The sequence below is a fragment of the Puma concolor genome, chromosome A1 (assembly GCF_028749965.1).
Source record: "Puma concolor isolate L17-30 chromosome A1, mPumCon1.1.hap2, whole genome shotgun sequence".
Lineage (NCBI taxonomy): Eukaryota > Metazoa > Chordata > Mammalia > Carnivora > Felidae > Puma > Puma concolor.
Window position 1 is genome coordinate 30,216,375 of NC_141667.1, and position 27,082 is coordinate 30,243,456.

General features: G+C 42.2%; 1 protein-coding gene and 1 pseudogene across 11 annotated transcripts in view; both read right to left on the reverse strand.

The window, feature by feature from the left end:
• Positions 1 to 1,728: 1,728 nt before the first annotated feature.
• LOC147584074 (dynein light chain 1, cytoplasmic pseudogene) lies at positions 1,729 to 2,388 on the reverse strand (annotated as a pseudogene).
• A 6,944-nt stretch (positions 2,389 to 9,332) lies between these two features.
• Positions 9,333 to 27,082, reverse strand: part of CPLANE1 (ciliogenesis and planar polarity effector complex subunit 1) — a 144,773-nt gene continuing 127,023 nt past the window's right edge. For 7 of the 11 annotated variants that reach the window (XM_086677296.1, XM_086677327.1, XM_086677291.1 and 4 more), the window contains 6 exons: positions 26,239 to 26,297; positions 25,618 to 25,785; positions 24,718 to 24,842; positions 20,338 to 20,427; positions 10,157 to 10,311; positions 9,333 to 9,693 (listed from right to left, as the gene is read on the reverse strand). In XM_086677296.1, coding sequence (XP_086533422.1) covers positions 9,520 to 9,693; positions 10,157 to 10,311; positions 20,338 to 20,427; positions 24,718 to 24,842; positions 25,618 to 25,785; positions 26,239 to 26,297 — 771 coding nt within the window. In that variant the 3' untranslated portion in view covers positions 9,333 to 9,519. Of the gene's footprint in view, positions 9,694 to 10,156; positions 10,312 to 10,943; positions 11,111 to 20,337; positions 20,428 to 24,717; positions 24,843 to 25,617; positions 25,786 to 26,238; positions 26,298 to 27,082 lie in introns of those variants that run through there. The other 4 variants (XM_086677322.1, XM_086677319.1, XM_086677305.1 and 1 more) reach the window with 3 other exon arrangements.

The following is a 27,082-nucleotide window of genomic DNA, read 5'->3' on the forward strand; positions in this document are numbered from 1 at the left end:
AATCTAGGCCTTGCTGTGTGGCTATTCTGCAAAGTAAATATTTAATCTGCTCAGCCTGCTGAAGGAGTCATTGCTGCCCCTCGCTCAAAAGCACCAAGAACAGGGGTGCCTGGGAGGCTCAATAGAAGCTTCTGACTGTTGATTTCAGCTCAGGTCATGATCTCACAGTTCTTGGGATCAAGCCCCACATGGGGCTCTGCACCAACTGTGGAGGAGACTGCTCGGGATTCTCTCTCCCTCTCTCTCTGCCCCTTCCCCCCTCCCTCAAGATAAATAAACATTAAAAACAACAACATGGGAATCAATTGATGTAGAATTCTTGCCTTTCACCAATCAGAAATAAAAATCCTCTATAATGGAAATAGCATCATGGAAATGTGGGAATAGGGTTTCTCTGTCATTGAGCATTCCAATTTGTTTAAAAAAAAAAGAAAACATTTTTTTAGGGGTGCCTGGCTGACTCAGTTCATCTGGTGGAACTTTTTCTATCAAAGGCCAGAAAATAAGTATTTTAGTCCTTGCAAGTTATACAAGTCTATGTAGCAAGTATTCAGCTCTGCCACTGACTAACAGAAGCAGCATAGATAGTGTGTAAATGGGTGGGCAGATTGTACGTTTCGGTAAAACTTTATTTCTGGAACCAGAGAATAGGCCAGATTTGCTGAGCTCTGCTCTAAGGTGATCAGATGCAAAGCCGGACTCCGGCCTGGGACCTAACAACTGGGAGTTCTTTGCAGAGATGAGGAGCTTTAACATAAGACTTAACGACCATGATTCTCTCTCCCGTTTTTGTGCCTGTCAGTTCTGAGTCTTAAGTCCACTGTTTATCAGTATCCTCTTTTGCACAAATTATGCCATGGCTTCCTCCATCCTCTTACACTGATTGCTGTTTCTCTCACCCAGCAATATCTCTTCTTCCATTTTCTTCATATTGATTTATACATTTTAAAATTCCTTTATTATCCTTTCACTTGGATCTTGAGAGAGAAGGAATAAAAATAATTTAGCAATACACTATCAAGAAACCATTTTAAAATTCTTAATGCTGCCATTATTTTCATTAGCTTGTTTTTACATTTACTGGGTGTGAATACATTTTAAGTACTTCTTTTTAAATTAGTATCATTGTTTTTTAAAATCCTATATAGAAATTTTCCCTTCAGCTAGGCAACTTGTGTCACAGATCTCTGCCCCAATCCCACATATATAGATAGGAACAGGCTGGGCCATTCATTCCCAACTTACAAACCAACCTTACCTAACAAGGATTTTTTTTCTTCTCCCTTATTACCTAGATTTAGTATTTTTATGGAAATGAAAGCATTAGTTTCCACCAGGGTCTCCTTCATTACATAGGGCCATAGTCCAGATGCTGAACACACAAGAATGTTCAGGGTATAAAAAATGCTTAAAGGAAAGTGGGAATTCTGGAGGGCTACCCAGTGTGACTTCTCAGCAGTTATCAAGTGCATTTTCCTTTTTCTCGTATTTCCTCAGCAAGATCCAAGATTTGATTTCTAGACAAAAGCTAAGCAAGACACAAAGCATGGTATGTAATAATTTGAATTATTGAGAAATGGAAAATTGTATAAGCAATAATGGCTTATGATTAGTCCATCCAACATTTATTGAGTATAGAGTCTGGCTGGAAACAGGGCTGAAGTGAGAAAGTAAGGAAGTCTGAAGTCAATGTTTTATTTTTTTATTTATTTTTTTTTTTTTTTTCACTTCTCCAACAGATTTATTTTTGAAAGGAATGGATTTTGAGGAGGAAAAACATGGGGTAGAGATATGGAATAGAAAATAAATACAAATGTAAGCTGTTTTGCTAATTGTTTTATAACCACAACAAATTCGTACAGAGAACGCCCTGTACAAAACAACACAATAAAGGTTCAAAGATCGAGGTGTTCCCCTAGGCAAGGCTGAAGATTTCAGTCTCTGGTATATGGAATTTAGGCTGCAGTCCTTGTTTTTGGATGGATCACTGGGTGTGTGACACAGTCCATGCGATTAACCAGATTTGAACAGAAGAATGGCCACTTGGCCCAGGTAGAAGTAGATGAAGTGTTTGGTTTCATGTGTCACATAACTACCGAAGTTCCTCCCCACGATGCAGTGCCAGGTGGGGTTGTACTTCTTGTCAAACTCCTTCTTAATATGGGCCGCAATGTCCTTCTCTATGTTGTATTTCTCCAACGCCTGAGTCGCACACTCCACCGAGTCCTGTTGCATCTCCTCCGACACGTCGGCGTTTTTGATCACGGCCTTTCGGTCACACATGGTTACCGAGGAGCAGGAGGTGGCCAACTGCAACGGTCTCCTGGGGGAGGGGCTGGCGACGCTCACAGCCGGCTGAAGCTACCGTCGCTAACGAAGCCGTGGCGCATCTCTGAAGTCAATGTTTTAAATCCAGGTACATATATATAAATTCTTGGCAGCTTTGTTTGAGCTTTCTTTGCTGGTGGATTCCAAACTTAGCCAGAATACTTTGGTTTAGTGATACACCATGCTAAATGCTGTATAACCTTTAAAAAAAAATTTCTTTTAATGTTTACTTATTTTTGAGAGAGACAGTGTGAGCAGGGGAGAGGCAAAGAGAGAGGGAGACAGAATCTGAAGCAGGCTCCAGGCTGAGCTATTAGCGCAGAACCCGACGCGGGGCTCGAACTCACGGACCATGAGATCATGACCTGAGCCAAAGTCAGACGCTTAACCGACTGAGCCACCCAGGCGCCCCTGTATAACCTTTTCTAATAAAACTGTGAGCAAAGATTCAGTTTTGAGAAATTGGAGAACACTTCTGATGACTGGAGGTATTTCCCAAGCATGGTAAGTGTCTAAAATCTATATATAGAAACTGATGCTTTTAATCTATGTGTGGAGGGCATGAAGTGGGTCTGAAACATTCATTTGCATGATTCCTCTGTGTTAAGATACACTAGGCAAAATAATCATATTGCAGCATTCTTGTTAATGTTTATTTAGACGGAAAGCATGAGTGGGGGAGGGGCGGAGAGGGAGGGAGAATTCCACGCTGTCCGCACAGAGCCTGGCGTGAGGCTCGATCCCCCGTGAAATCATGACCTGAGCCAAGATCAAGAGTTGGACGCTTAACTGAGCCCCCCACGCTCCCCTAGAGATAACTCTTTTAGCTACCATTGTAACTGGGTTTTTTTTGTGCTCTGACCCCTCAATCACATGTGCATGCAACACGTCTCATGTTGTAGTTGCTTGTAAACTCATGTCCTATGCTTGACTGTATTTTTTGAGGGTAGCAACACTCTCTTCTTTATCTCGTACTCTCACACTGAACAAATGAAATAATTGAATACTTGGATAAATGAAAACAATGGCTATTTAGCTTTTCTGCCTAAAAATAACTTTTTATAAACTCCTGTCCGGGAATACCAGTGGGTGGGTATTGCTGATTGCTGTATTTATATCAGAGAAGACCAGTATATGACCAGCTGTTACCCCAGCTCACCTGTCACTTAGCTTCCCCAGAATGTGAGAGACCAAAGCAACTTGAGGGGCTGGTGAACAAGCTGGCTTCTCTCTCCAGGTCGTGCCTACATGTGGCCTCTTCCACACCCAGAACCCAGCCATTTCCCTTGGCCGCATTCAGAGGCTTAGACACCCCGATATTGTGGGGCAGTGGGAGAAACCCATGCATAACTGATCCCAGGTCCTATCCTAGTCAGTGACCCATGTCACCTGGGCCCACGTGGGGCAAGTGCAGTCATTGCACAGATAGGGAGGGAGAGCTCATCAGGATTTTAAAATTCATTATAGCTTATTTTGTGAAAGAAGAGTTGTTCTGAAGATACTGGTGAGTCTTTGTGTTGTTACCTGTCTTGTAAAGCAGTGTGTAATTTCTGGCTAATATCTTCAGCTCTGATTGCAAACTGTTACCCTAAGTGATCGCCCTGCCTTTTTTTTTTTTTTTTTTTTTTTGCTTGTTTTATGTTTAGTTTCATCAAAAGCAATATAAAGGCTGTATGATAAGTAACTAAGAAGCATCAAAGGCAGAGTTCTAGCCTGTGGAATCATGCGGGCCTGTATTCATAACCCAGCTCTGCGGCTCACTTTGTGCCCTCAAATATGTTATTTACAACCTATCTTATAGAAGTGTTGAGATAATAAGGAAAGCATTTTGGGACACCTGGGTGGCCCAGTCAGTCGAGTGTCCAATTTTGGCTCAGGTCATGATCTCACAGTGTGTGGGTTTGGGTTCCCGTGTCGGGCTCTGTGCTGACAGCTCGGAGCCTGGAGCCTGCTTCGGATTCTGTGTCTCCCACTCTCTCTGCTCCTCCCTGCTCGTGCTCTCTTACTCTCTAAAGGAGATAGAGAAGTATTTTAAAAAGATATGGAAAGTGCTTTGCATACTATAAATAGTAAATGGTGTTCTTAACCCTAGAACTTTCTTATCATTCTTGATCGTTCTTTCCATACAGTGTAACTTGGCATCCGTCAAGGTGTTTACTGCTAAGAGGCTTATGTGCCTGGCTCTTCCAGTTGTCAGAGAGGGTGTCCAGGCACATTTGCCGTTTTGAAAAAGGACCATGGTTGTGCTGTGAGGGTCCCAAGTTTCAAAGCAGAGTTTTCCTTTCCTTCCTCTGCACTTCTGTTTTGCTTTCTTGGTTCAAATCGACTACCGTGTATCGGGTCCTCTTAGTCACAGGTTTCTGTCCTCAAAGAATTTCTAATACGATATGTATACAGAAGGTTAAAGAAGTTTGCCTGCTTTTCTAGGAACTGCTACTTTTACCACACAGAATAAAGGCGATGGAGCCAAAGTGGCAGTAAGAAAGCCTGTGCTGTCTCCAGTTACCTTCCACAAAGGTAATGGGAAGTAAAGTTCTTTTTCTGTTTTAAGTAGGCTTCGCACCTAGCGGGGAGCCCAACGTGGGACCCGACCCTGAGGTCAAGACCTGGAGCTGAGATCAAGAGTCAGATGCTTAGCCGACCGAGCCACCCAGGCACTTCAAGAATAAAGTTCTTTTTAAAAAATTTTTTTAAAAAGATCTTATTTAGTTTTGAGAGAGAGGGAGAGACAGAGTACGATCAGGGGAGGTGCAGAGAGAGAGGGGGAAACAGAATCTGAAGCGGGCTCCAGGCTCTGAGCTGTCAGTATAGAGCCCGATGCGGGGCTTGAACTCGTGAACCGTGACCTGATCATGACCTGAGACAAAGTCGGATGCTTAATGGACTGAACCACCCAGGTGCCCCACGAATAAGGTTCTCGAACTTAAATTTTTAAAAATCATAAGACAAGGGGTGCCTGGGTGGCTCAGTCAGTTAAGCGTCCTACTCGTGATTTGGGTTCAGGTCATGATCTCATAGGTCGTGAGTTCAAGCCCCATGTCAGGCTTCGCATCGTCTCTCCCTCTCTCTACCCCTCCCCCGCTCAAGTTCGCACTCTCAAAATAAACTTAAAAATTTTCTTAAGTCATAAGACACTCTTAGAAATTTCAAATACAGGGCACCTGGGTGGCTCAGTTGGTTAATTGTCTGACTCTTGGTTTTGGCTCAGGTCATGATCTTGTGGTTTGTGGGTTTGAGCCCTGCCTTAGGCTCTGCACTGTGGAGCCTGCTTGGGATTCTGTCTGTCTCCCCCTCTCTCTCTGCCCCTCCCCTGCGCTCGCTTGCTTGCTCGCTCGCTTGCTTGCTCTCTCAAGATAGACAAACTTTAAAAAAAATTTCAGATACCGATTTCAGAGTGAAGAGTATGGCTGTGTGTGCAGCAGTTCAGAGAATAGGCTGTGGGGTTAGCTTTGTTTGGAACCCTAGTTCACCACTTACTCTTTAGCCCTAGGAAAATTCCTAACCCATCTGTGTAAGCCTCGGTTTTCTCACCAGCAAACTATGTGTTACAATATTGAGAACATACATATTGTGGGCTTAGCACAGTACCGAACATAAAAACAAGTACTCGGGAAGGTGCTATTATCACATGGTCATGCAGCACACAGACTCATAAGTTTGGGGATTCCAAATTAGCTGTGCTCTGATCAGCCAGACAGGGGGTGGTAATGATCTTAAGAATGAAGGTCTAACCCACCATTCACTCCATGTTACTCTTCACCGTTTAAAAGGTATTTTCACTATGCTAAGCGAGATTAGTCAGAGAAAGACAAATATCATATGACTTCACTCATGTGAGTGAAGATACAAAGATACAAAACAGATGAACATAAGGGAAGCAAAAATAATATAAAAACAAGGAGGGGGGCAAAACATAAGAGACTCGTAAACAGAGAACAAACTGAGGGTTGTGGGTGGGGGGATGGGCTAAATGGGTGAGGGGCATTAAGGAAGATACTTGTTGGGATGAGCACTGGGTGTTATATACAGAGGATGAATCTACTCCTGAAATCATTATTGCACTAAATGCTAACTTGGATTTAAAATTCTTAAAAATACATAAATAAGGGGCACCTGGGTGGCTCAGTCAGTTGGGCGTCCGACTTTGGCTCAGGTCACAATCTCACGGTCCATGAGTTTGAGCCCCGCGTCCGGCTCTGTGCTGACTGCTCAGAACCTGGAGCCTGTTTCAGATTCTGTGTCTCCCTCTCTCTGACCCTCCCCTGTTCATGCTCTGTCTCTCTCTGTTTCAAAAATAAATGTTAATAAAAAAAATTTTTTTTAAATACATAAAATAAAAGGTACTTTCACATTCATTCTCCTGTTAGCTCTCCCTAACAAAACTGGTAGACAGGGCAACTATTATCCCCATCTTACAGCTGAAACAGCAGAGGCTTAGAGAAGCCAGCTTGGGGGGGGGGGGCTGCTTCGGATCCCCCTAGAACAAAAAAAATAACAGAGAATTTACATGATGCCAAGCATGGTATTAACACTTCATGTGCATGATCTCCCTTAATCCTCCAGTTCATCCACTGAGGTCTGTTACCCTAGTTACCCTAGTTAAAAGAACTCAATTTGGTAGGGATAATGATGGAAACACTGATTACATGTGTTCCAAAAATGATGAGAAACATGAATTATTCTGTGTCTCTCCACTGCCACCTTCTTTCCTTACAGATTCATCTTTCAGTTTACCACCTCTCTCTTCAGCTGTGTCTGCTGTTCAACCTGTCACGTTTTAATGTTGACGGCTGCATTTCTTAGAAATTCTCTTTGGTTCTCCATAGTTTTCCCTGCTATATGCCACCCAGGCGCCCCCACTGTACTGCAGTTTTTTGTACTGCAGCCAGAGGTTGAGACTCAAGCTAGAGGTTGAGACTGCCTAGGAATATCAGTCCTCTGCTAATACTCTCTGCCCTCGTTCACTCCACAGTTTCAGGTTTATTGTGTGGATGTTCACTAGGAGAACACTTCCACCTCACCTATGACAGAGTAACTACTACCTGACTCGTCTGCCTGTCTGAACCATAAAGTGAGTCGGAACACACGTGAGGCAACTGCTCTTAGACACTGGAAAACAGGCAACACAGAACAGTGATCCCGGGGAGAAGGGAGACTCCTGAGGTGAGTCTCGTGAACGCCTAGCTGTCTGCTTAAGGATATTGTCCCGATGACTTCAACATAATGAACTAGAGTCCGAGCGGAACACTTGTGGTCCTCCTACGATGCTGAAGAGGCAGAGGTCAGGGTGGTAACAGTGGCTGGCTTCTGCAGGCCAGGGCAACAGAGAGAAGGAAGCTGGCTGCACAGAGACGATTCCCAAAAGTCTGTGTGCAGACGGGGCAGAGCTGCTGTATTCAGTACAAGACTCCCTGAGGCACACCAGAAGGTGGTCACTGAGGCTGAGCACGGCTGGGGGGTGAGGGAGGCTCTGCCCAGCCAGAGCAGCGAGACCCTGCTAACACCTCATTAACACTCCAGACATCCAGCCTAGAAGTAAAAATCTTGCCCTAGAATAAGGGCTACAGAAAATACCCTTCAATAACGAGGGTAAGATATAGTTCTGTCAATGAAGCCTGAGAGAATTAATTGCCAAGATCTACACTATATGAAATCCAATGATCTTCAGGCTGAAGGGAAATAATACTAGACAGAGATTTGGATACAGGAAGAAATGAAAACGCACTGGAAATAAGACAACTAAATGTTTAAATCAGAACAGGAGCAGGGAGGTAAAAGGGATTATACTGTTGTAAAACCCCTTTATTTCTGAAGTGGTGTGAAATGTCAAGTTGTTAAGAGTTCACACATAGCTCTAAAACAGCAGTTCTCAAACTTTGTGTTCGCCTTATAAAAATCGAGGGTCCTAAAGAGCTTTTTTTTATGTGGGTGTATCTGTGAACATTTATCATGTTAAAAATGAAAACAGAGAAATGTTTAAACATTTTTAATTACAATGACCCAATGTTTATAAGACACATTTACAGAAGATATTTTCCAAATCAAAACTTGATGAGCAGAGTAGCAGTTTCATAGTTTTACAAATGTCTTTAATGTTTGGCTTAATGGAAGACAGCCGAATTCCCATACCTGCTTCTGCATTCAACCTGTTCCAGCATGTTGTTCTGGTCAAAGTATATACGAAAAAAATCTGGCCTCACAAATGTAGTTGGAAAAGGAGGTATATTTCATAGCTTTTTCAGACAGTAGTATTCTTTGATACTACACCAAAAATTGACAAATGGGTGAAGGTTTTTAGTTTCTTCTCACAAAAATTATCTCCCAAATTATTATTTGGGTGCAACGCCAGAAACTACCCACGTCTCTGCACCGTAGTTTTTATAAAGTTAACGTGAGCTTTCTACAGTCGGGAATCCTGTTTCCCACTCAAAGCATCCAGCCCTGTTTCTTCAAGGCTTTTCAGGTTACAGAGCAGAGGCCAGATCTGGCCTCCGTGAAACTTGGCTTATTTAGAAGTCCAGTATTGGTGGAAAGTGGTTCCTTTTTCACTCCTGGGCCAGGCCTGCACAGGTGAGTTTAAGGCTCTGTTTTAAATTTTTTTTTTTTTTTCAACTTTTATTTATTTTTGGGACAGAGAGAGACAGAGCATGAACGGGGGAGGGGCAGAGAGAGAGGGAGACACAGAATCGGAAACAGGCTCCAGGCTCTGAGCCCTCAGCCCAGAAGGCTCTGTTTTAAAATGGAGCTCATTATGTCTCAGGGCAAGATTATGACTTTCTTCTCCACAACGAAAGAATTTTTCCGTCGGGTTTATCCATATAAGGTTGCTTCTCAAAACTTGGGGGGTAGTAAAGGAGGAGGTGATATAGAAGATTTTTATTGAAATAAATATTATGTAAACTGGCTTGACAGGTTCTTTTCATTTTTTCATCATTGTAAAAAGTATGCCTAAAGAGATACCAAATGCAAAAGCATGTATCTATAGTTAAACAACCCTTTCCCCATGAAGGCAAAATTATTGAGAAGTGTTTATTTTCCCTCTTGAAACGGCTAATCCAGGGAATGATATGGCTGCAGGTGGTATATTCATGCTGCTTCCTTCGTTGCTTCTCTCCCTTAAACACTCCAATCTTTCAGAACTACATCAATGAGATGCTAGTCTCTGCCGGGAAACACAATGATACGCAGGTCTTACGGGTCCAAGGCCCAGTGGAGAGACAGGTTCTTGTTGTCCACGCCGGCCACCATGTCTTCAATGGCGTTCCAGTCAAGTCTGCTGAGGATGCTGCCAGTGCTCCCAGACACACTGTTGACGCCACCCACCCCGAAAGGAGGCTCTAGCTCTTCTTCGGTTGCTGCCAAGTCCTATCAAATTAAGAAAGGTAGTAAGCTGTGGTCTTAGCCTGAGGAAAAAGTAAACGGAACGTGAACTAAGCTTTCCAAAGATTCTAGTCGCTCATGCACCAACTGGCGAAGGAAATGCGAAGCAAACCCAGGACAGGGGTTGCCCAGCCCAACAGGATCGACAGTGGGCTGAACGTCACCTGACACAGCTAGACGCTGGCACCAGATCTGAAGAGTGGACACAGTGGGTTTTTATACTTGTCGTACAATGATCTGTTCTTACAGTTTTGTTATCTTTTAGTTAAAAGGAAAATGCAAAATCAAGGAAAATTCTGATAAATGCTGGAGCCCTAAGCCAAAGGTGTAGATGCTCTGAATTACCCCTTCAATCTTGCAGTATCTCTACATCCCGCAAAACAAAACAGACGGAACTAGGGGACACAGGGAAATCACCAGACAAATTGAAATCTGGAACAATGCTTACCTGTAGAAGGGAAGCAGGACTCTCGTGAACAGTTGTCCAGGGGCTCACCACGGTCTCTCTCTCATACTCTATACGTACCTGCTTTGATCGAGGTGAAAGCTCAGCACTGATGTGTTTTTTCGTACACTGCAGACTCCCACACGGAGCACTAGAACCTTTCAAGGGAAAAGGACAGTTACGATGGGACCGATTCACTTATAAGTTTGTTGGTTTATTCTTTTATCATCACATCTAAGGCAGTCACATTTTACCTAATATTTGAATCACAAGGTCTGGATATGGTTCTAACAATTCCTGCCCTGTCATTGTGACAGAAGGAAAATGAATTCTGGCCATCTCTTAATTTTAAAAACAGTGGTAACCTGTAGGACAAGAGAGTCCAGGGAGGAGAGGCCACAGAGAGAATGGAACTGTGGAGAAGTTCCAGCTGCAAAGTTGGATGAACACTGTGTTGAAAAAGAAAACAGCCAGCAAAACAGAAAGACTGAAGACTGAAGGATAATAAAAAGAGAAACCAACACGTGGTTAAGCAGTATTATAACCACAAGGGCAGGCCGTGTCTCCAAAGCAGATGGAAACAAATGGAGACGGGCGCTGAGTTGTTGCTTCAAGTAGTCAGGCTGTGAAAAGAGATTAGCAAAGGCTGTGGCCACCAACTAATCCCACCTCCACTTCTGCTACAATTGACCTGGTAACTAGACTTCAATACTCTTGTCAAATGAACATAATTATTGATTGCCATCTAAAAAGAATGACAAAATCACCACCAAAATTAAGAAATTAAGGCGAACAAGTCCTGCATTTAAAAGGATAAACCTTTACCCCTGGGGTATCTACACACCTGAGAAGCTATCACTGGCTTTCTCTCACCTTGCTTTACCCAGGGATGGCTTTGTAATTTCCTTCTCTTCAGATCAGACTGCATTTCTCTAGGATTTGTTCGGGATATCCAGTCTTAAAATAAAAATACAATATGGAAACAATGCTGTGAAACTGAGCATGTGCAAAAAAGCTTTTCAAGTTTGGGTGTTCCTGCCCCATTGTGGACAGTGAATGTTTTCAAAGGTAAAAGACCCATGATACATCAAGGAGAAACTCCACAGCAGAAATGAGGCAGAAACCTCAAAGAAGCACTCTCTCTGTGGACAGTGAACACTGCCACTCGGTGTCTTTAGAAAGCATATTGACGAACAGTATCTCTGGAGACTAGCCCGAGGAGTCCGGAGCTGAACGGTGAAACTGAATCCATTGCCTCTGCTTCCGCCAGGAGAAAACCCTGTTCCTCTTCTTGCCCCCTTGTCAATTATTGGGCCACGCTCCACACACACCCCCAAGCCACAAACGTGGAGCTGTACTCAATTTCATCCTGTCAGATAAGGCTACCACTGGGTAATGAAACAAATACTTCTATTTGCCTTTCTATGGGCAAGGCCTCATGCTAGATCGTAACACCCTTCACGAACACAAAACCCTGGACCTCTGGAGCTTGTATAAATAGAATACCAGTGTGCATGTAACTTCAGCTATTTTGGGGCCAACACTGTATTTTGGGGCTATTTTATCTGTTAAACTAACATTGATAGGTATTTGTTTAGAAAATATCTGGAGAACCCCCGCTATTTTATTCTAAAGTAAACTCTATACCCAACATGGCACTCAAACTCACAACCCTGGGATCCAGAGTCACATGCTCTACTGAGCCAGCCAGGCACCCCTTGGGGTACTCTAAACCAGAAAATATTTTGCAAAATATTAAAATGAGAGACTCTGAAAGGAGAGGAAAAAAAAAAAAGGTCTGAGATTATACGATTAAAAGCACAGGAAATGATGCTTCTAGGACTCAAACTAATCCTAACTACAGCATTGGGTTTTAAGGCATATAGTGGGGAAAACTATGGAGAAAGAACCAAAGAGAATTTCTAAGAAATGCAGCCATCAACATTAAAACTTGACAGGTTAAACAGCAGACACAGCTGAAGAGAGAGGTGGTAAACTGAAAGATGAATCTGTAGGGAAAGAAGGTGGCAGTGGAGAGACACAGAATAATTCATGTTTCTCATCATTTTTGGAACACATGTAATCAGTGTTTCCATCATTATCCCTACCAAATTGAGTTCTTTTAACTAGGGTAACTAGGGTAACAGACTGGAGGATTAAGGGAGATCATGCACATGAAGTGTTAATACCATGCTTGGCATCACGTAAATTCTCTGTAACTGTTATTTTTATTGTTCTAGGGGGATCCGAAGCAGCCCCCCCCCACCCCTTGGCTTCTCTAAGCCTCTGCTGTTTCAGCTGTAAGATGGGGATAATAGTTGCCCTGTCTACCAGTGCTGTTACAGAGAGCTAACAGGAGAATGAACGTGAAAGGACCTTTTATTTTTTTATTTATGTATTTTTAAGAATTTTAAATCCGTTAGCATTTAGTGCAATAATGATTACAGGAGTAGATTCATCCCCTGTATATAACACCCAGTGCGAGGATTCTCAAGAAGATGGTGGCATAGGACGACGCTGGGCTCACCGCGCGTCCTGCTGATCACTTAGATTCCACCTACACCTGCCTAAATAACCCAGAAAAATGCCAGAAGACTGGCAGAACGGAGTCTCCGGAGCCAAGCGCAGACGAGAGGCCCACGGAAGAGGGTAGGAAGGGCAGCGAGGCGGTGCGCGCTCCACGGACTGGCGGGAGGGAGCCGGGGCGGAGGGGCAGCCCGCAGGCCAAGCAGAGCCCCCGAGTCTGGCTGGAGGAAGCGGAGGGGCCGGACGGAGTGTGTTCCCACAGCAAGCGGGACTCAGCCTCTGGGAGGTCATAAGTTAACAGCTCTGCTCGGAAAACGGGAAGGCTGGAGGACAAAGGGAGGGAGAGTTGCTGAGCCCCGGGACCACAGAGCTCAGTTTGGCGGGGAACAAAGGCGCTCGACAGAGCCATCTCCCTCACCCACCCCCAGCCAAAATCCCAAAGGGAACCGGTTCCTTCCAGGGAACTTGCTCACTCAGCGCAAACACCCAACGCTGTGCTTCTGCGGAGCCACCCCTCCGACAGCAGGTCTGACTCCCTCCTGCTGCCACAGGGCCCCTCCCGAAGCGGATCTCCGAAGGAAAAGTGAGCTGAGCCTGCCCCTCCCGCCCCGTGCACCTTGCCTATCCACCTTGCCTACCCACCCCAGCTAAGACGCCAGATCCCCAGCATCACAAGCCTGGCAGTGTGCAAGTAGCCCAGACGGGGCCGCCACCCCACAGTGAATCCCACCCCTAGGAGAGGAGAAAAGAAGGCACACACCAGACTGTGGCCCCAGCGGTGGGCTGGGGGCAGATATCAGGTCTGACTGTGGCCCCACCCACCAACGCAAGTTATTCAAGACAGCACAGGGGAAGTGCCCTGCGGGTCCGCACCACTCCAGGGACTATCCAAAATGACCAAACGGAAGAATTCCCCTCAAAAGAATCTCCAGGGAATAACAACAGCTAATGAACTGATCAAAAAGGATTTAAATAATATAACAGAAAGTGAATTTAGAATAATAGTCATAAAATTAATCGCTGGGCTTGAAAACAGTATAGAGGACAGCAGAGAATCTCTTGCTACAGAGATCAAGGGACTAAGGAACAGTCACGAGGAGCTGAAAAACGCTTTAAATGAGATGCAAAATAAAATGGAAACGACCACGGCTCGGATTGAAGAGGCAGAGGAGAGAATAGGTGAACTAGAAGATAAAATTATGGAAAAAGAGGAAGCTGAGAAAAAGATAAAAAAATCCAGGAGTATGAGGGCAAAATTAGAGAACTAAGTGATACACTAAAAAGAAATAATATACGCATAAGTGGTATCCCAGAGGAGGAAGAGAGAGGGAAAGGTGCTGAAGGGGTACTTGAAGAAATAATAGTTGAGAACTTCCCTGAACTGGGGAAGGAAAAAGGCATTGAAATCCAAGAGGCACAGAGAACTCCCTTCAGACGTAACTTGAATCGATCTTCTGCACGACGTATCATAGTGAAACTGGCAAAATACAAGGATAAAGAGAAAATTCTGAAAGCAGCTAGGGATATACGTGCTCTAACATATAAAGGGAGACCTATAAGACTCGTGACCGATCTCTCTACTGAAACTTCGCAGGCCAGAAAGGATTGGCAGGAGATCTTCAATGTGTTGAACAGAAAAAATATGCAGCCGAGAATCCTTTATCCAGCAAGTCTGTCAATTAGAAGAGAAGGAGAGATAAAGGTCTTCCCAAACAAACAAAAACTGAAGGAATTTGTCACCACTAAACCAGACCTACAAGAGATCCTAAGGGGGATCCTGTGAGACAAAGTACCAGAGACATTGCTACAAGCATAAAACATACAGACATCACAATGACTCTAAACCCGTATCTTTCTATAATAACACTGAATGTAAATGGATTAAATGCGCCAACCAAAAGACATGGTATCAGAATGGATAAAAAAACAAGACCCATCTATTTGCTGTCTACAAGAGACTCATTCTAGACCTGAGGACACCTTTAGATTGAGAGTGAGGGGATGGAGAACTATTTATCATGCTACTGGAAGCCAAAAGAAAGCTGGAGTAGCCATACTTATATCAGACAAACTAGACTTTAAATTAAAGGCTGTCAGGGGCGCCTGGGTGGCGCAGTCGGTTAAGCGTCCGACTTCAGCCAGGTCACGATCTCACAGTCCGTGAGTTCGAACCCGGCGTCAGGCTCTGGGCTGATAGCTCAGAGCCTGGAGCCTGTTTCCAATTCTGTGTCTCCCTCTCTCTCTGCCCCTCCCCCGTTCATGCTCTGTCTCTCTCTGTCCCAAAAATAAACGTTGAAAAAAAAAAAATTAAAAAAAAATAAAGGCTGTGAAAAGAGATGAAGAAGGGCATTATATAATAATTACAGGGTCTATCCATCAGGAAGAGCTAACAATTATAAATGTCTATGCGCCAAATACGGGAGCCCCCAAATATATAAAACAATTACTCATAAACATAAGCAACCTTATTGATAAGAATGTGGTAATTGCAGGGGACTTTAACACCCCACTTACAAAAATGGACAGATCATCTAGACACACGGTAAATAAAGAAACAAGGGCCCTGAATGAGACATTGGATCAGATGGACTTGACAGATATATTTAGAACTCTGCATCCCAAAGCAACAGAATATACTTTCTTCTCGAGTGCACATGGAACATTCTCCAAGATAGATCACATACTGGGTCACAAAACAGCCCTTCATAAGTATGCAAGAATTGAAATCATACCATGCATACTTTCAGACCACAATGCTATGAAGCTTGAAATCAACCACAGGAAAAAGTCTGGAAAACCTCCAAAAGCATGGAGGTTAAAGAACACCCTACTAAAGAATGAGTGGGTCAACCAGGCAATTAGAGAAGAAATTTAAAAATATATGGAAACAAACGAAAATGAAAATACAACAATCCAAACGCTTTGTGATGCAGCGAAGTCAGTCCTGAGAGGAAAATACATTGCAATCCAGGCCTATCTCAAGAAACAAGAAAAGTCCCAAATACAAAATCTAACAGCACACCTAAAGGAAATAGAAGCAGAACAGCAAAGACAGCCTAAACCCAGCATAAGAAGAGAAATAATAAAGATCAGAGCAGAAATAAACAATATAGAATCTAAAAAAACTGTAGAGCAGATCAACGAAACCAAGAGTTGGTTTTTTGAAAAAATAAACAAAATTGATAAACCTCTAGCCAGGCTTCTCAAAAAGAAAAGGGAGATGACCCAAATAGATAAAATCATGAATGAAAATGGAATTATTACAACCAATCCCTCAGAAATACAAGCAATTATCAGGGAATACTATGAAAAATTATATGCCAACAAACTGGACAAACTGGAAGAAATGGACAAATTCCTAAACACCCACACGCTTCCAAAACTCAATCAGGAGGAAATAGAAAGCTTGAACAGACCCATAACCAGCGAAGAAATTGAATCGGTTATCAAAAATCTCCCAACAAATAAGATTCCAGGACCAGATGGCTTCCCAGGGGAGTTCTACCAGACGTTTAAAGCAGAGATAATACCTATCCTTCTCAAGCTATTCCAAGAAATAGAAAGGGAAAGAAAACTTCCAGACTCATTCTATGAAGCCAGTATTACTTTGATTCCTAAACCAGACAGAGACCCAGTAAAAAAAGAGAACTACAGGCCAATATCCCTGATGAATATGGATGCAAAAATTCTCAATCAAATCAAATTCAACAGCATATAAAAAGAATTATTCACCATGATCAAGTGGGATTCATTCCTGGGATGCAGGGCTGGTTCAACATTCGCAAATCAATCAACACGATACATCACATTAATAAAAGAAAAGATAAGAACCATATGATCCTGTCAATCGATTCAGAAAAGGCCTTTGACAAAATTTCTTAATAAAAACCCTTGAGAAAGTCGGGACAGAAGGAACATACTTAAACATCATAAAAGCCATTTATGAAAAGCCCACAGCTAACATCATCCACAACGGGGAAAAACTGAGAGCTTTTTCCCTGAGATCAGGAACAAGACAGGGATGCCCACTCTCACCGCTGTTGTTTAACATAGTGTTGGAAGTTCTAGCATCAGCAATCAGACAACAAAAGGAAATCAAAGGCATCAAAATTGGCAAAGATGAAGTCAAACTTTCACTTTTTGCAGATGACATGATACTATACATGGAAAATCCAATAGACTCCACCAAAAGTCTGCGAGAACTGATACATGAATTCAGCAAAGTTGCAGGATACAAAATCAATGTACAGAAATCAGTTGCATTCTTATACACTAACCACGAAGCAACAGAAAGACAAATAAAGAAACTGATCCCATTCACAATTGCACCAAGAAGCATAAAATACCTAGGAATAAATCTAACCAAAGATGTAAAAGATCTGTATGCTGAAAACTATAGAAAGCTTATGAAGGAAATTGAAGAAGATATAAAGAAACGGAAAGACATTCCCTGCTCATGGATTGGAAGAATAAATATTGTCAAAATGTCAATACTACCCAAAGCTATCTACACATTCAATGCAATCCCAATCAAAATTGCACCAGCATTCTTCTCGAAACTAGAACAAGCAATCCTAAAATTCATATGGAACCACAAAAGGCCCCGAATAGCCAAAGTAATTTTGAAGAAGAAGACCAAAGCAGGAGGCATCACAATCCCAGACTTTAGCCTCTACTACAAAGCTGTCATCATCAAGACAGCATGGTATTGGCACAAAAACAGACACATAGACCAATGGAATAGAATAGAAACCCCAGAACTAGACCCACAAACGTATGGCCAACTCATCTTTGACAAAGCAGGAAAGAACATCCAATGGAAAAAAGACAGTCTCTTTAACAAATGGTGCTGGGAGAACTGGACAGCAACATGCAGAAGGTTGAAACTAGACCACTTTCTCACACCATTCACAAAAATAAACTCAAAATGGATAAAGGACCTGAATGTGAGACAGGAAACCATCAAAACCCTAGAGGAGAAAGCAGGAAAAGACCTCTCTGACTTCAGCCGTAGCAATCTCTTCCTCGACACATCCCCAAAGACAAGGGAATTAAAAGCAAAAATGAATTACTGGGACCTTATGAAGATAAAAAGCTTCTGCACAGCAAAGGAAACAACCAACAAAACTAAAAGGCAACCAACGGAATGGGAAAAGATATTTGCAAATGACATATCGGACAAAGGGCTAGTATCCAAAATCTATAAAGAGCTCACCAAACTCCACACCCAAAAAACAAATAACCCAGTGAAGAAATGGGCAGTAAACATGAAAAGACACTTCTCTAAAGAAGACATCCGGATGGCCAACAGGCACATGAAAAGATGCTCAACGTCGCTCCTCATCAGGGAAATACAAATCAAAACCACGCTCAGATAACACCTCATGCCAGTCAGAGTGGCCAAAATGAACAAATCAGGAGACTATAGATGCTGGAGAGGATGTGGAGAAACGGGAACCCTCTTGCACTGTTGGTGGGAATGCAAATTGATGCAGCCGCTCTGGAAAGCAGTGTGGAGGTTCCTCAGAAAATTAAAAATAGACCTACCCTATGACCCAGTAATAGCACTACTAGGAATTTACCCAAGGGATACAGGAGTACTGATGCATAGGGGCACTTGTACCCCAATGTTTATAGCAGCACTCTCAACAATAGCCAAATTGTGGAAAGAGCCTAAATGTCCACCAACTGATGAATGGATAAAGAAATTGTGGTTTATATACACAATGGAATACTACATGGCAATGAGAAAGAATGAAATATGGCCTTTTGTAGCAACGTGGATGGAACTGGAGAGTGTGGTGCTAAGTGAAATAAGCCATACAGAGAAAGACAGATACTATATGGTTTCACTCTTATGTGGATCCTGAGAAACTTAACAGAAACCCATGGGGGAGGGGTAGGAAAAAAAAAAGAGGTTAGAGTGGGAGAGAGCCAAAGCATAAGAGACCCTTAAAAACTGAGAACAAACTGAGGGTTGATGGGGGGTGGGAGGGAGGGGAGGGTGGGTGATGGGTATTGAGGAGGGCACCTTTTGGGATGAGCACTGGGTGTTGTATGGAAACCAATGTGACAATAAATTTCATATATTGAAAAATAAATAAATAAATAAATTTAGCTTTAAATTAAAAAAAAATAAAAAATAAAAAAAAATAACACCCAGTGCTCATCCCAACAAGTATCTTCCTTAATGCCCCTCACCCATTTAGCCCATCCCCCCACCCACAACCCTCAGTTTGTTCTCTGTTTACGAGTCTCTTATGTTTTGCCCCCCTCCTTGTTTTTATATTATTTTTGCTTCCCTTATGTTCATCTGTTTTGTATCTTTGTATCTTCACTCACATGAGTGAAGTCATATGATATTTGTCTTTCTCTGACTAATCTCGCTTAGCATAGTGAAAATACCTTTTAAACGGTGAAGAGTAACATGGAGTGAATGGTGGGTTAGACCTTCATTCTTAAGATCATTACCACCCCCTGTCTGGCTGATCAGAGCACAGCTAATTTGGAATCCCCAAACTTATGAGTCTGTGTGCTGCATGACCATGTGATAATAGCACCTTCCCGAGTACTTGTTTTTATGTTCGGTACTGTGCTAAGCCCACAATATGTATGTTCTCAATATTGTAACACATAGTTTGCTGGTGAGAAAACCGAGGCTTACACAGATGGGTTAGGAATTTTCCTAGGGCTAAAGAGTAAGTGGTGAACTAGGGTTCCAAACAAAGCTAACCCCACAGCCTATTCTCTGAACTGCTGCACACACAGCCATACTCTTCACTCTGAAATCGGTATCTGAAATTTTTTTTAAAGTTTGTCTATCTTGAGAGAGCAAGCAAGCGAGCGAGCAAGCAAGCGAGCGCAGGGGAGGGGCAGAGAGAGAGGGGGAGACAGACAGAATCCCAAGCAGGCTCCACAGTGCAGAGCCTAAGGCAGGGCTCAAACCCACAAACCACAAGATCATGACCTGAGCCAAAACCAAGAGTCAGACAATTAACCAACTGAGCCACCCAGGTGCCCTGTATTTGAAATTTCTAAGAGTGTCTTATGACTTAAGAAAATTTTTAAGTTTATTTTGAGAGTGCGAACTTGAGCGGGGGAGGGGTAGAGAGAGGGAGAGACGATGCGAAGCCTGACATGGGGCTTGAACTCACGACCTATGAGATCATGACCTGAACCCAAATCACGAGTAGGACGCTTAACTGACTGAGCCACCCAGGCACCCCTTGTCTTATGATTTTTAAAAATTTAAGTTCGAGAACCTTATTCGTGGGGCACCTGGGTGGTTCAGTCCATTAAGCATCCGACTTTGTCTCAGGTCATGATCAGGTCACGGTTCACGAGTTCAAGCCCCGCATCGGGCTCTATACTGACAGCTCAGAGCCTGGAGCCCGCTTCAGATTCTGTTTCCCCCTCTCTCTCTGCCCCTCCCCTGATCGTACTCTGTCTCTCCCTCTCTCTCAAAACTAAATAAGATCTTTTTAAAAAAATTTTTTAAAAAGAACTTTATTCTTGAAGTGCCTGGGTGGCTCGGTCGGCTAAGCATCTGACTCTTGATCTCAGCTCCAGGTCTTGACCTCAGGGTCGGGTCCCACGTTGGGCTCCCCGCTAGGTGCGAAGCCTACTTAAAACAGAAAAAGAACTTTACTTCCCATTACCTTTGTGGAAGGTAACTGGAGACAGCACAGGCTTTCTTACTGCCACTTTGGCTCCATCGCCTTTATTCTGTGTGGTAAAAGTAGCAGTTCCTAGAAAAGCAGGCAAACTTCTTTAACCTTCTGTATACATATCGTATTAGAAATTCTTTGAGGACAGAAACCTGTGACTAAGAGGACCCGATACACGGTAGTCGATTTGAACCAAGAAAGCAAAACAGAAGTGCAGAGGAAGGAAAGGAAAACTCTGCTTTGAAACTTGGGACCCTCACAGCACAACCATGGTCCTTTTTCAAAACGGCAAATGTGCCTGGACACCCTCTCTGACAACTGGAAGAGCCAGGCACATAAGCCTCTTAGCAGTAAACACCTTGACGGATGCCAAGTTACACTGTATGGAAAGAACGATCAAGAATGATAAGAAAGTTCTAGGGTTAAGAACACCATTTACTATTTATAGTATGCAAAGCACTTTCCATATCTTTTTAAAATACTTCTCTATCTCCTTTAGAGAGTAAGAGAGCACGAGCAGGGAGGAGCAGAGAGAGTGGGAGACACAGAATCCGAAGCAGGCTCCAGGCTCCGAGCTGTCAGCACAGAGCCCGACACGGGAACCCAAACCCACACACTGTGAGATCATGACCTGAGCCAAAATTGGACACTCGACTGACTGGGCCACCCAGGTGTCCCAAAATGCTTTCCTTATTATCTCAACACTTCTATAAGATAGGTTGTAAATAACATATTTGAGGGCACAAAGTGAGCCGCAGAGCTGGGTTATGAATACAGGCCCGCATGATTCCACAGGCTAGAACTCTGCCTTTGATGCTTCTTAGTTACTTATCATACAGCCTTTATATTGCTTTTGATGAAACTAAACATAAAACAAGCAAAAAAAAAAAAAAAAAAAAAAAAAGGCAGGGCGATCACTTAGGGTAACAGTTTGCAATCAGAGCTGAAGATATTAGCCAGAAATTACACACTGCTTTACAAGACAGGTAACAACACAAAGACTCACCAGTATCTTCAGAACAACTCTTCTTTCACAAAATAAGCTATAATGAATTTTAAAATCCTGATGAGCTCTCCCTCCCTATCTGTGCAATGACTGCACTTGCCCCACGTGGGCCCAGGTGACATGGGTCACTGACTAGGATAGGACCTGGGATCAGTTATGCATGGGTTTCTCCCACTGCCCCACAATATCGGGGTGTCTAAGCCTCTGAATGCGGCCAAGGGAAATGGCTGGGTTCTGGGTGTGGAAGAGGCCACATGTAGGCACGACCTGGAGAGAGAAGCCAGCTTGTTCACCAGCCCCTCAAGTTGCTTTGGTCTCTCACATTCTGGGGAAGCTAAGTGACAGGTGAGCTGGGGTAACAGCTGGTCATATACTGGTCTTCTCTGATATAAATACAGCAATCAGCAATACCCACCCACTGGTATTCCCGGACAGGAGTTTATAAAAAGCTATTTTTAGGCAGAAAAGCTAAATAGCCATTGTTTTCATTTATCCAAGTATTCAATTATTTCATTTGTTCAGTGTGAGAGTACGAGATAAAGAAGAGAGTGTTGCTACCCTCAAAAAATACAGTCAAGCATAGGACATGAGTTTACAAGCAACTACAACATGAGACGTGTTGCATGCACATGTGATTGAGGGGTCAGAGCACAAAAAAAACCCAGTTACAATGGTAGCTAAAAGAGTTATCTCTAGGGGAGCGTGGGGGGCTCAGTTAAGCGTCCAACTCTCGATCTTGGCTCAGGTCATGATCTCATGGTTCGTGAAACAGAGTCCCACATTGGGCTCCAAGCTGACTATGAGGAGCCTGCTTGGGATGCTAGCTCTCTGCCCCTCCCCCACGTCACAGGGGCACATACACTCCCTCTCTCAAAATAAATACTTTTTTTTAAAAAGGTGTTAAAGGGGCACCTGGGTGGCTCAGTCTGTTGACCCTCTGATTTTGACTTAGGTCATGATCTCAGTTTGTGAATTCGAGTCGCATGTCCGGCTCTGCGCTGACAGCTCAGAGCTTGCTTCAGATTCTATGTCTCCCTCTCTCTCTGCCCCTGCCCCACTCACACTCTCTCTCTCTCTCAAAAATAAACATTAAAAAAACATTTTTAAATAATAAAAAATAAAAAGTTGTTTGAAAAAAAAAGATTCTCTCTCCCCCTCTGCCCCTTCCCTGCTCATGGCTCACCCTGGCACATGCTCTCTCTCAAAAAAAAAACAGGAAAAAAAAGTTCTAATATTCACAACCACCATGCAAGGTAAATATCAGCCCCAATTTAAAACTGAAATTATGGACGTTAAAATTCATGACATTAGGTTAGAAGAACTAAAGAGTTAAGATAGGGATGGCTTCCAAGATGCAGAGGTGAGGCATTCAAGGTAAGGGAGAATTTCAACAAAAGAATGGGGCACCAAAGCACAGAAGGCGGCTGGAAAACAAGCTGGCACGCAGCACCAATTAAATGGGGAAAGGAGGCTAAGGAGGCCGAAGGGGAGGATGCGTCGAAGGCCAGGGACAAGCTCTGGACTGCTCTGTGTGGGGTGGGGTCACTGAGGGCTTCTGAACCCAGAGCAGCAGGAGTACCTCTTCAAGGTCCAGCAAGGGCGGGTGAGCTGACCAGAGGCAAGCGCAGTGCAACAATACAGGCCTGACCTTGGACAGGTCCAAGACACAGACACGTTTCCATATAACCCAAGATTTTTCCATTTGATATTAAGAAACCATGGGTTCGAGTTTAAGATCCTTGCCAACCTTGGGTATTTAATCTTGGCAAATGTATCAGGTATAAAATAAAAATTAAAAAAAGAAAACATGGTTACTATTTTGAAATTTTAGTTTAAAAAGAGCAGTTTTTTAAAGTTTATTTTATCTATTTTTTAAAAATTTTTTAATGTTTATTTCTGAGACAGGGGAAGACAGCACGAGTAGGGGAGAGGCAGAGAGAGGGAGACACAGAATCTGAAACAGGCTTCAGGCTCTGGGCTCTCAGCACAGAGCCCGATGCGGGGCTCCAACCCGCGGGGCTCCAACCCACGAACCGTGAGATCATGACCTGAGCCAAAGGCAGACACTTAACCGACTGAGCCCCCAGGTGCCCCTATTTATTTATTTTTTCAAGAGAGGGAGAAAGAGCTCCATGTCAGCATGGAGCCCGACATGGGGCTCGATCTCACAAACGATGAGATCATGACTTGAGCCAAAATCAAGAGTCAGACACTTCACTGACTGAGCCACCCAGGCGCCCCCAAAAAGCAGAATTTATTTTTATGTTTATTTTTTAGAGAGCATGAGTGGGGGAGTGAGAGGGAGAGGGACAGAGAGAGAGACAGACAGACAGAAGATCTGAAGCAGGCTCTGTGCTGACAGCAGAGAACCAGATGCGGGGCTCGAACCCATGAACTTGAGATCCTGACCTGAACCAAAGTCGGATGCTTAATTGACTGAGCCACCAAGGTGCCCCAAGCGTAGCATTTTCTTACTATAACTTGTTAATCAAGAGCAAGAGTTAACCAAACTATTAAGTTTTATTAAAAGGATTAGAATTTATGGAAATTTCAGTTTTCTAAACTGAGACAGCATAATGAAGCATACGTTCTAAGTATGTAGGCTCCAGACCCAGACGAGGTTTAAATCCCAGCTCTGCTACTTCCTAGCTATCTGATCTGAGGCAGTTATTTCAATTTTCTCTGCCTGGGTTTTCTCATCTTTAAAATGAGAACATAATAAATAGTACCTGTCTCACAGGGTTGTAAATAAATCTGGCACATTGGTTTATTATACATTTTTAGCTGTGTGCATTTATACTACATATTAGCTATGATTATACATTTTTAATGTGTAATCATTTCACAAAATAAGTATGTTTTACTCTGGTAATCAAAGCCCAAAAATGGAAAAATTAACTAAAGGAAGGCTAGCAATAAATAACAGATATTATATCTTCAAATGTTCCAAGGGTAAAAACATGATATTTCGATATGAGCCTCTTAGTGTTCCTCTTCTGTGATATCCTGATATCTATCTAACCCATCCCGATATCTGTCAGAACTAGATTTGTAAAAATGCCTACATGTTTAGCCAGAGACACAAAAGAAACAAATTCCCAAATGAGTCATATCTAAAATACTGACTGATCAGATTCTATTATAAAAAAAGCCATGTGTTTAGTAAGATTCCTGGGGTCTTCCTATTTCAAAGCAATAGAACAAAATCCCAGCACAGATAAGTGTTTATCAATCCCTTGCATTCTACTGAAATAAGAATTGCTTTTCATGAAGATTTATAGCTTTTACTAATGAAAACCAACTTTTGAGACAAGGACCTATTCCTCCAAGGAATACAAAATTATACAAAATTTAAAATACCTTACCATGTGGCCAAGGAGGGCCTTCAGGTTGTCCAAAAACTTTTCCCTTTCGGGTACAACTTGGTCTGAATATATATCTGAATTTTCCAGGTTGATTTATTGGAATACTGTGACCATGTTGATATTCTCTAAAGTAGAAATTATATAATTATTATGTTCCTTAAATCCCAAATCACTACATTTCAAAAAGCCCAAATTCTAGCTCAGATTAATACATTCACCTGACATTGCTTATTCTGTACTTCAGTGATACATTTAGTGTTATAACAGTTCTCAACAAAATATTCTCCATGTCTCATACCTCAAGCTTCATTTTTTTTCAAAGAAGTTATTTCTGCTTATCCGTTTGTCCATTTCAAATTGCTTATTGGCAGCTATTTATGTATTTAATACCCTGTTTTATTCAAGAAAATATTTCAAGGGAGTCTCTGGTATTTTGAGTAGACCCCAAATCCTACACCACAAGTGACATGATTAGGCCTGGGTTTGTGCTGTAAGAGACAGCAGAGAAGAAGTGATAAGCTTTTGGGGACTGCTTCTGCAAGAATGGGGCCAAGTGGAGAAACAGGAGAGCAATTAGGAGGCAAATTACAGAAGGAAATATTAAAAATTACAGAAAAGAAGGAAATAACTGAATGGATATCAAAATTGTATTAGGTATGCTGAAGTGTTATTATATCTTAGAGATTTAATGCCATTTTTGTCTTTTTCCTTGGTGATTCTTTCTATAAGCTTATACAGACCTCGTAATTATAGGACCATTTTTTTCTTTACTTGATTATCATTTTTCTGAGCAGGGTAGGTACAAATATACAGAACTTGGTTTACAAAAGCACTGAGTTTCTTCTTATAATGCCTGACATGACATAATCACGTTGAATGACTTGCCAAAATTTGTCTTACCTTCTTGGAGAAAGAGAACATTGCTGTCTGGAAATGTGAGCAGTTCTGGGTCTGTTAAGCAATGGTTTCTGTGCAGTAGTTGGTAGTTGTACTGATTCAGATAACAATTCATTCATCAGACTGTACGCTTGTGAGATTCGACGATTATAGTGGTCAGAGAGTAGCAATCTTCAAACAAAGAATTAAACAATATTTAATAAAAGATTAATTTTCAGTTCATTCTTCTGGAGGGAACATGATGTTTGAGATCACCTAGCATTTGTGTTTTTCAAAGCTTTTCAAATGCAAATTCATATTTCAGATTTCTTAAAACCCTTAGGTAGTTTTAGTAAAGGTATCTGTATGGCCTTTTGGGTATTTTCAAAATGCACATATCTGGATTGGGAGAGGGAGAGAATGGTAGGAATGGAAGTCACAAAAATTCAATGGGATAAATAATATTTGAAAGCAGATTCCTGAAAAAGGCTAGTGGAGTCTAATTATTTTCCCTGGAGTTATCACCCATAATTTTCTGTTTATGGACAAACAGGGACTACTGCGAAAACTGGAATTCCTATGACACTGTCCAGGCCTCGGGTGAGCAAGTTAGAGAAAACACTCGTGCACCACTAGCCAGCTCACCTGTCTTTTTCATCCTTCATCTTCGCTCTTAGCCTGATTTCTCTTGAAGTCATGTAAAACTGCATAACAAATACCCAGTTAGTTCATTATTGCTGAGTGCAAATAATTAAGCCATTATGACCCACGGAAAACATGAAAATTCCACTAATCAATTTTAATAGGAGGTTAAAACATATTTTTGCTATTTAGGAAACAGTGCAAAAACACTGTCCTATTTGATGAAGCTTCCTATCCCAGCACAAAATGTGAAAAATGTTAAAGCATCATGTAATCAAAATCTGGTTTAATACGTGATATGCAAAATCTATTTTAGTAGCTAAATTAAAGTTCTCTCCTTTTGAGAAAATACATTATCTGCTGCGTTTAAAATTGAAAACAAGAGCATTTAAAGGATGGAGACACATACTCTTCATGCTCAGTCTTGTGATTAATCTCACAAAGACCTTGCTTGATAAAGCAGAAAGGAGTCAGACCTTGAAAGCCATCATTCTGATGTTTTAAAATGTTTACCAGAAACCTACTGTAGTGCGTTCACTGTGACTTGTAAGCTCTTCAAAACTTATGCATCATGAAGCAATTGGCAAATGTCAGCTACATACATCTTATTCCAGAACATTAAGAATTACTGTTGAGTTACTAATGAAGTCTAGTCCTTTTACAAACAATTGTGTATATAAAAATGTGTACATAGAAGTGGATTCACTCTCTGTAGGTCCTGCATGGAAGTAGTCAGTAACAAATTAAAGGTCTTATTAATTTCTGATATAAATTCAAATGACATTTTTAATTATATTAACCCCTCACTAATCCCATACCTTAACCTAAATAGAAGCTAAAAATAAAT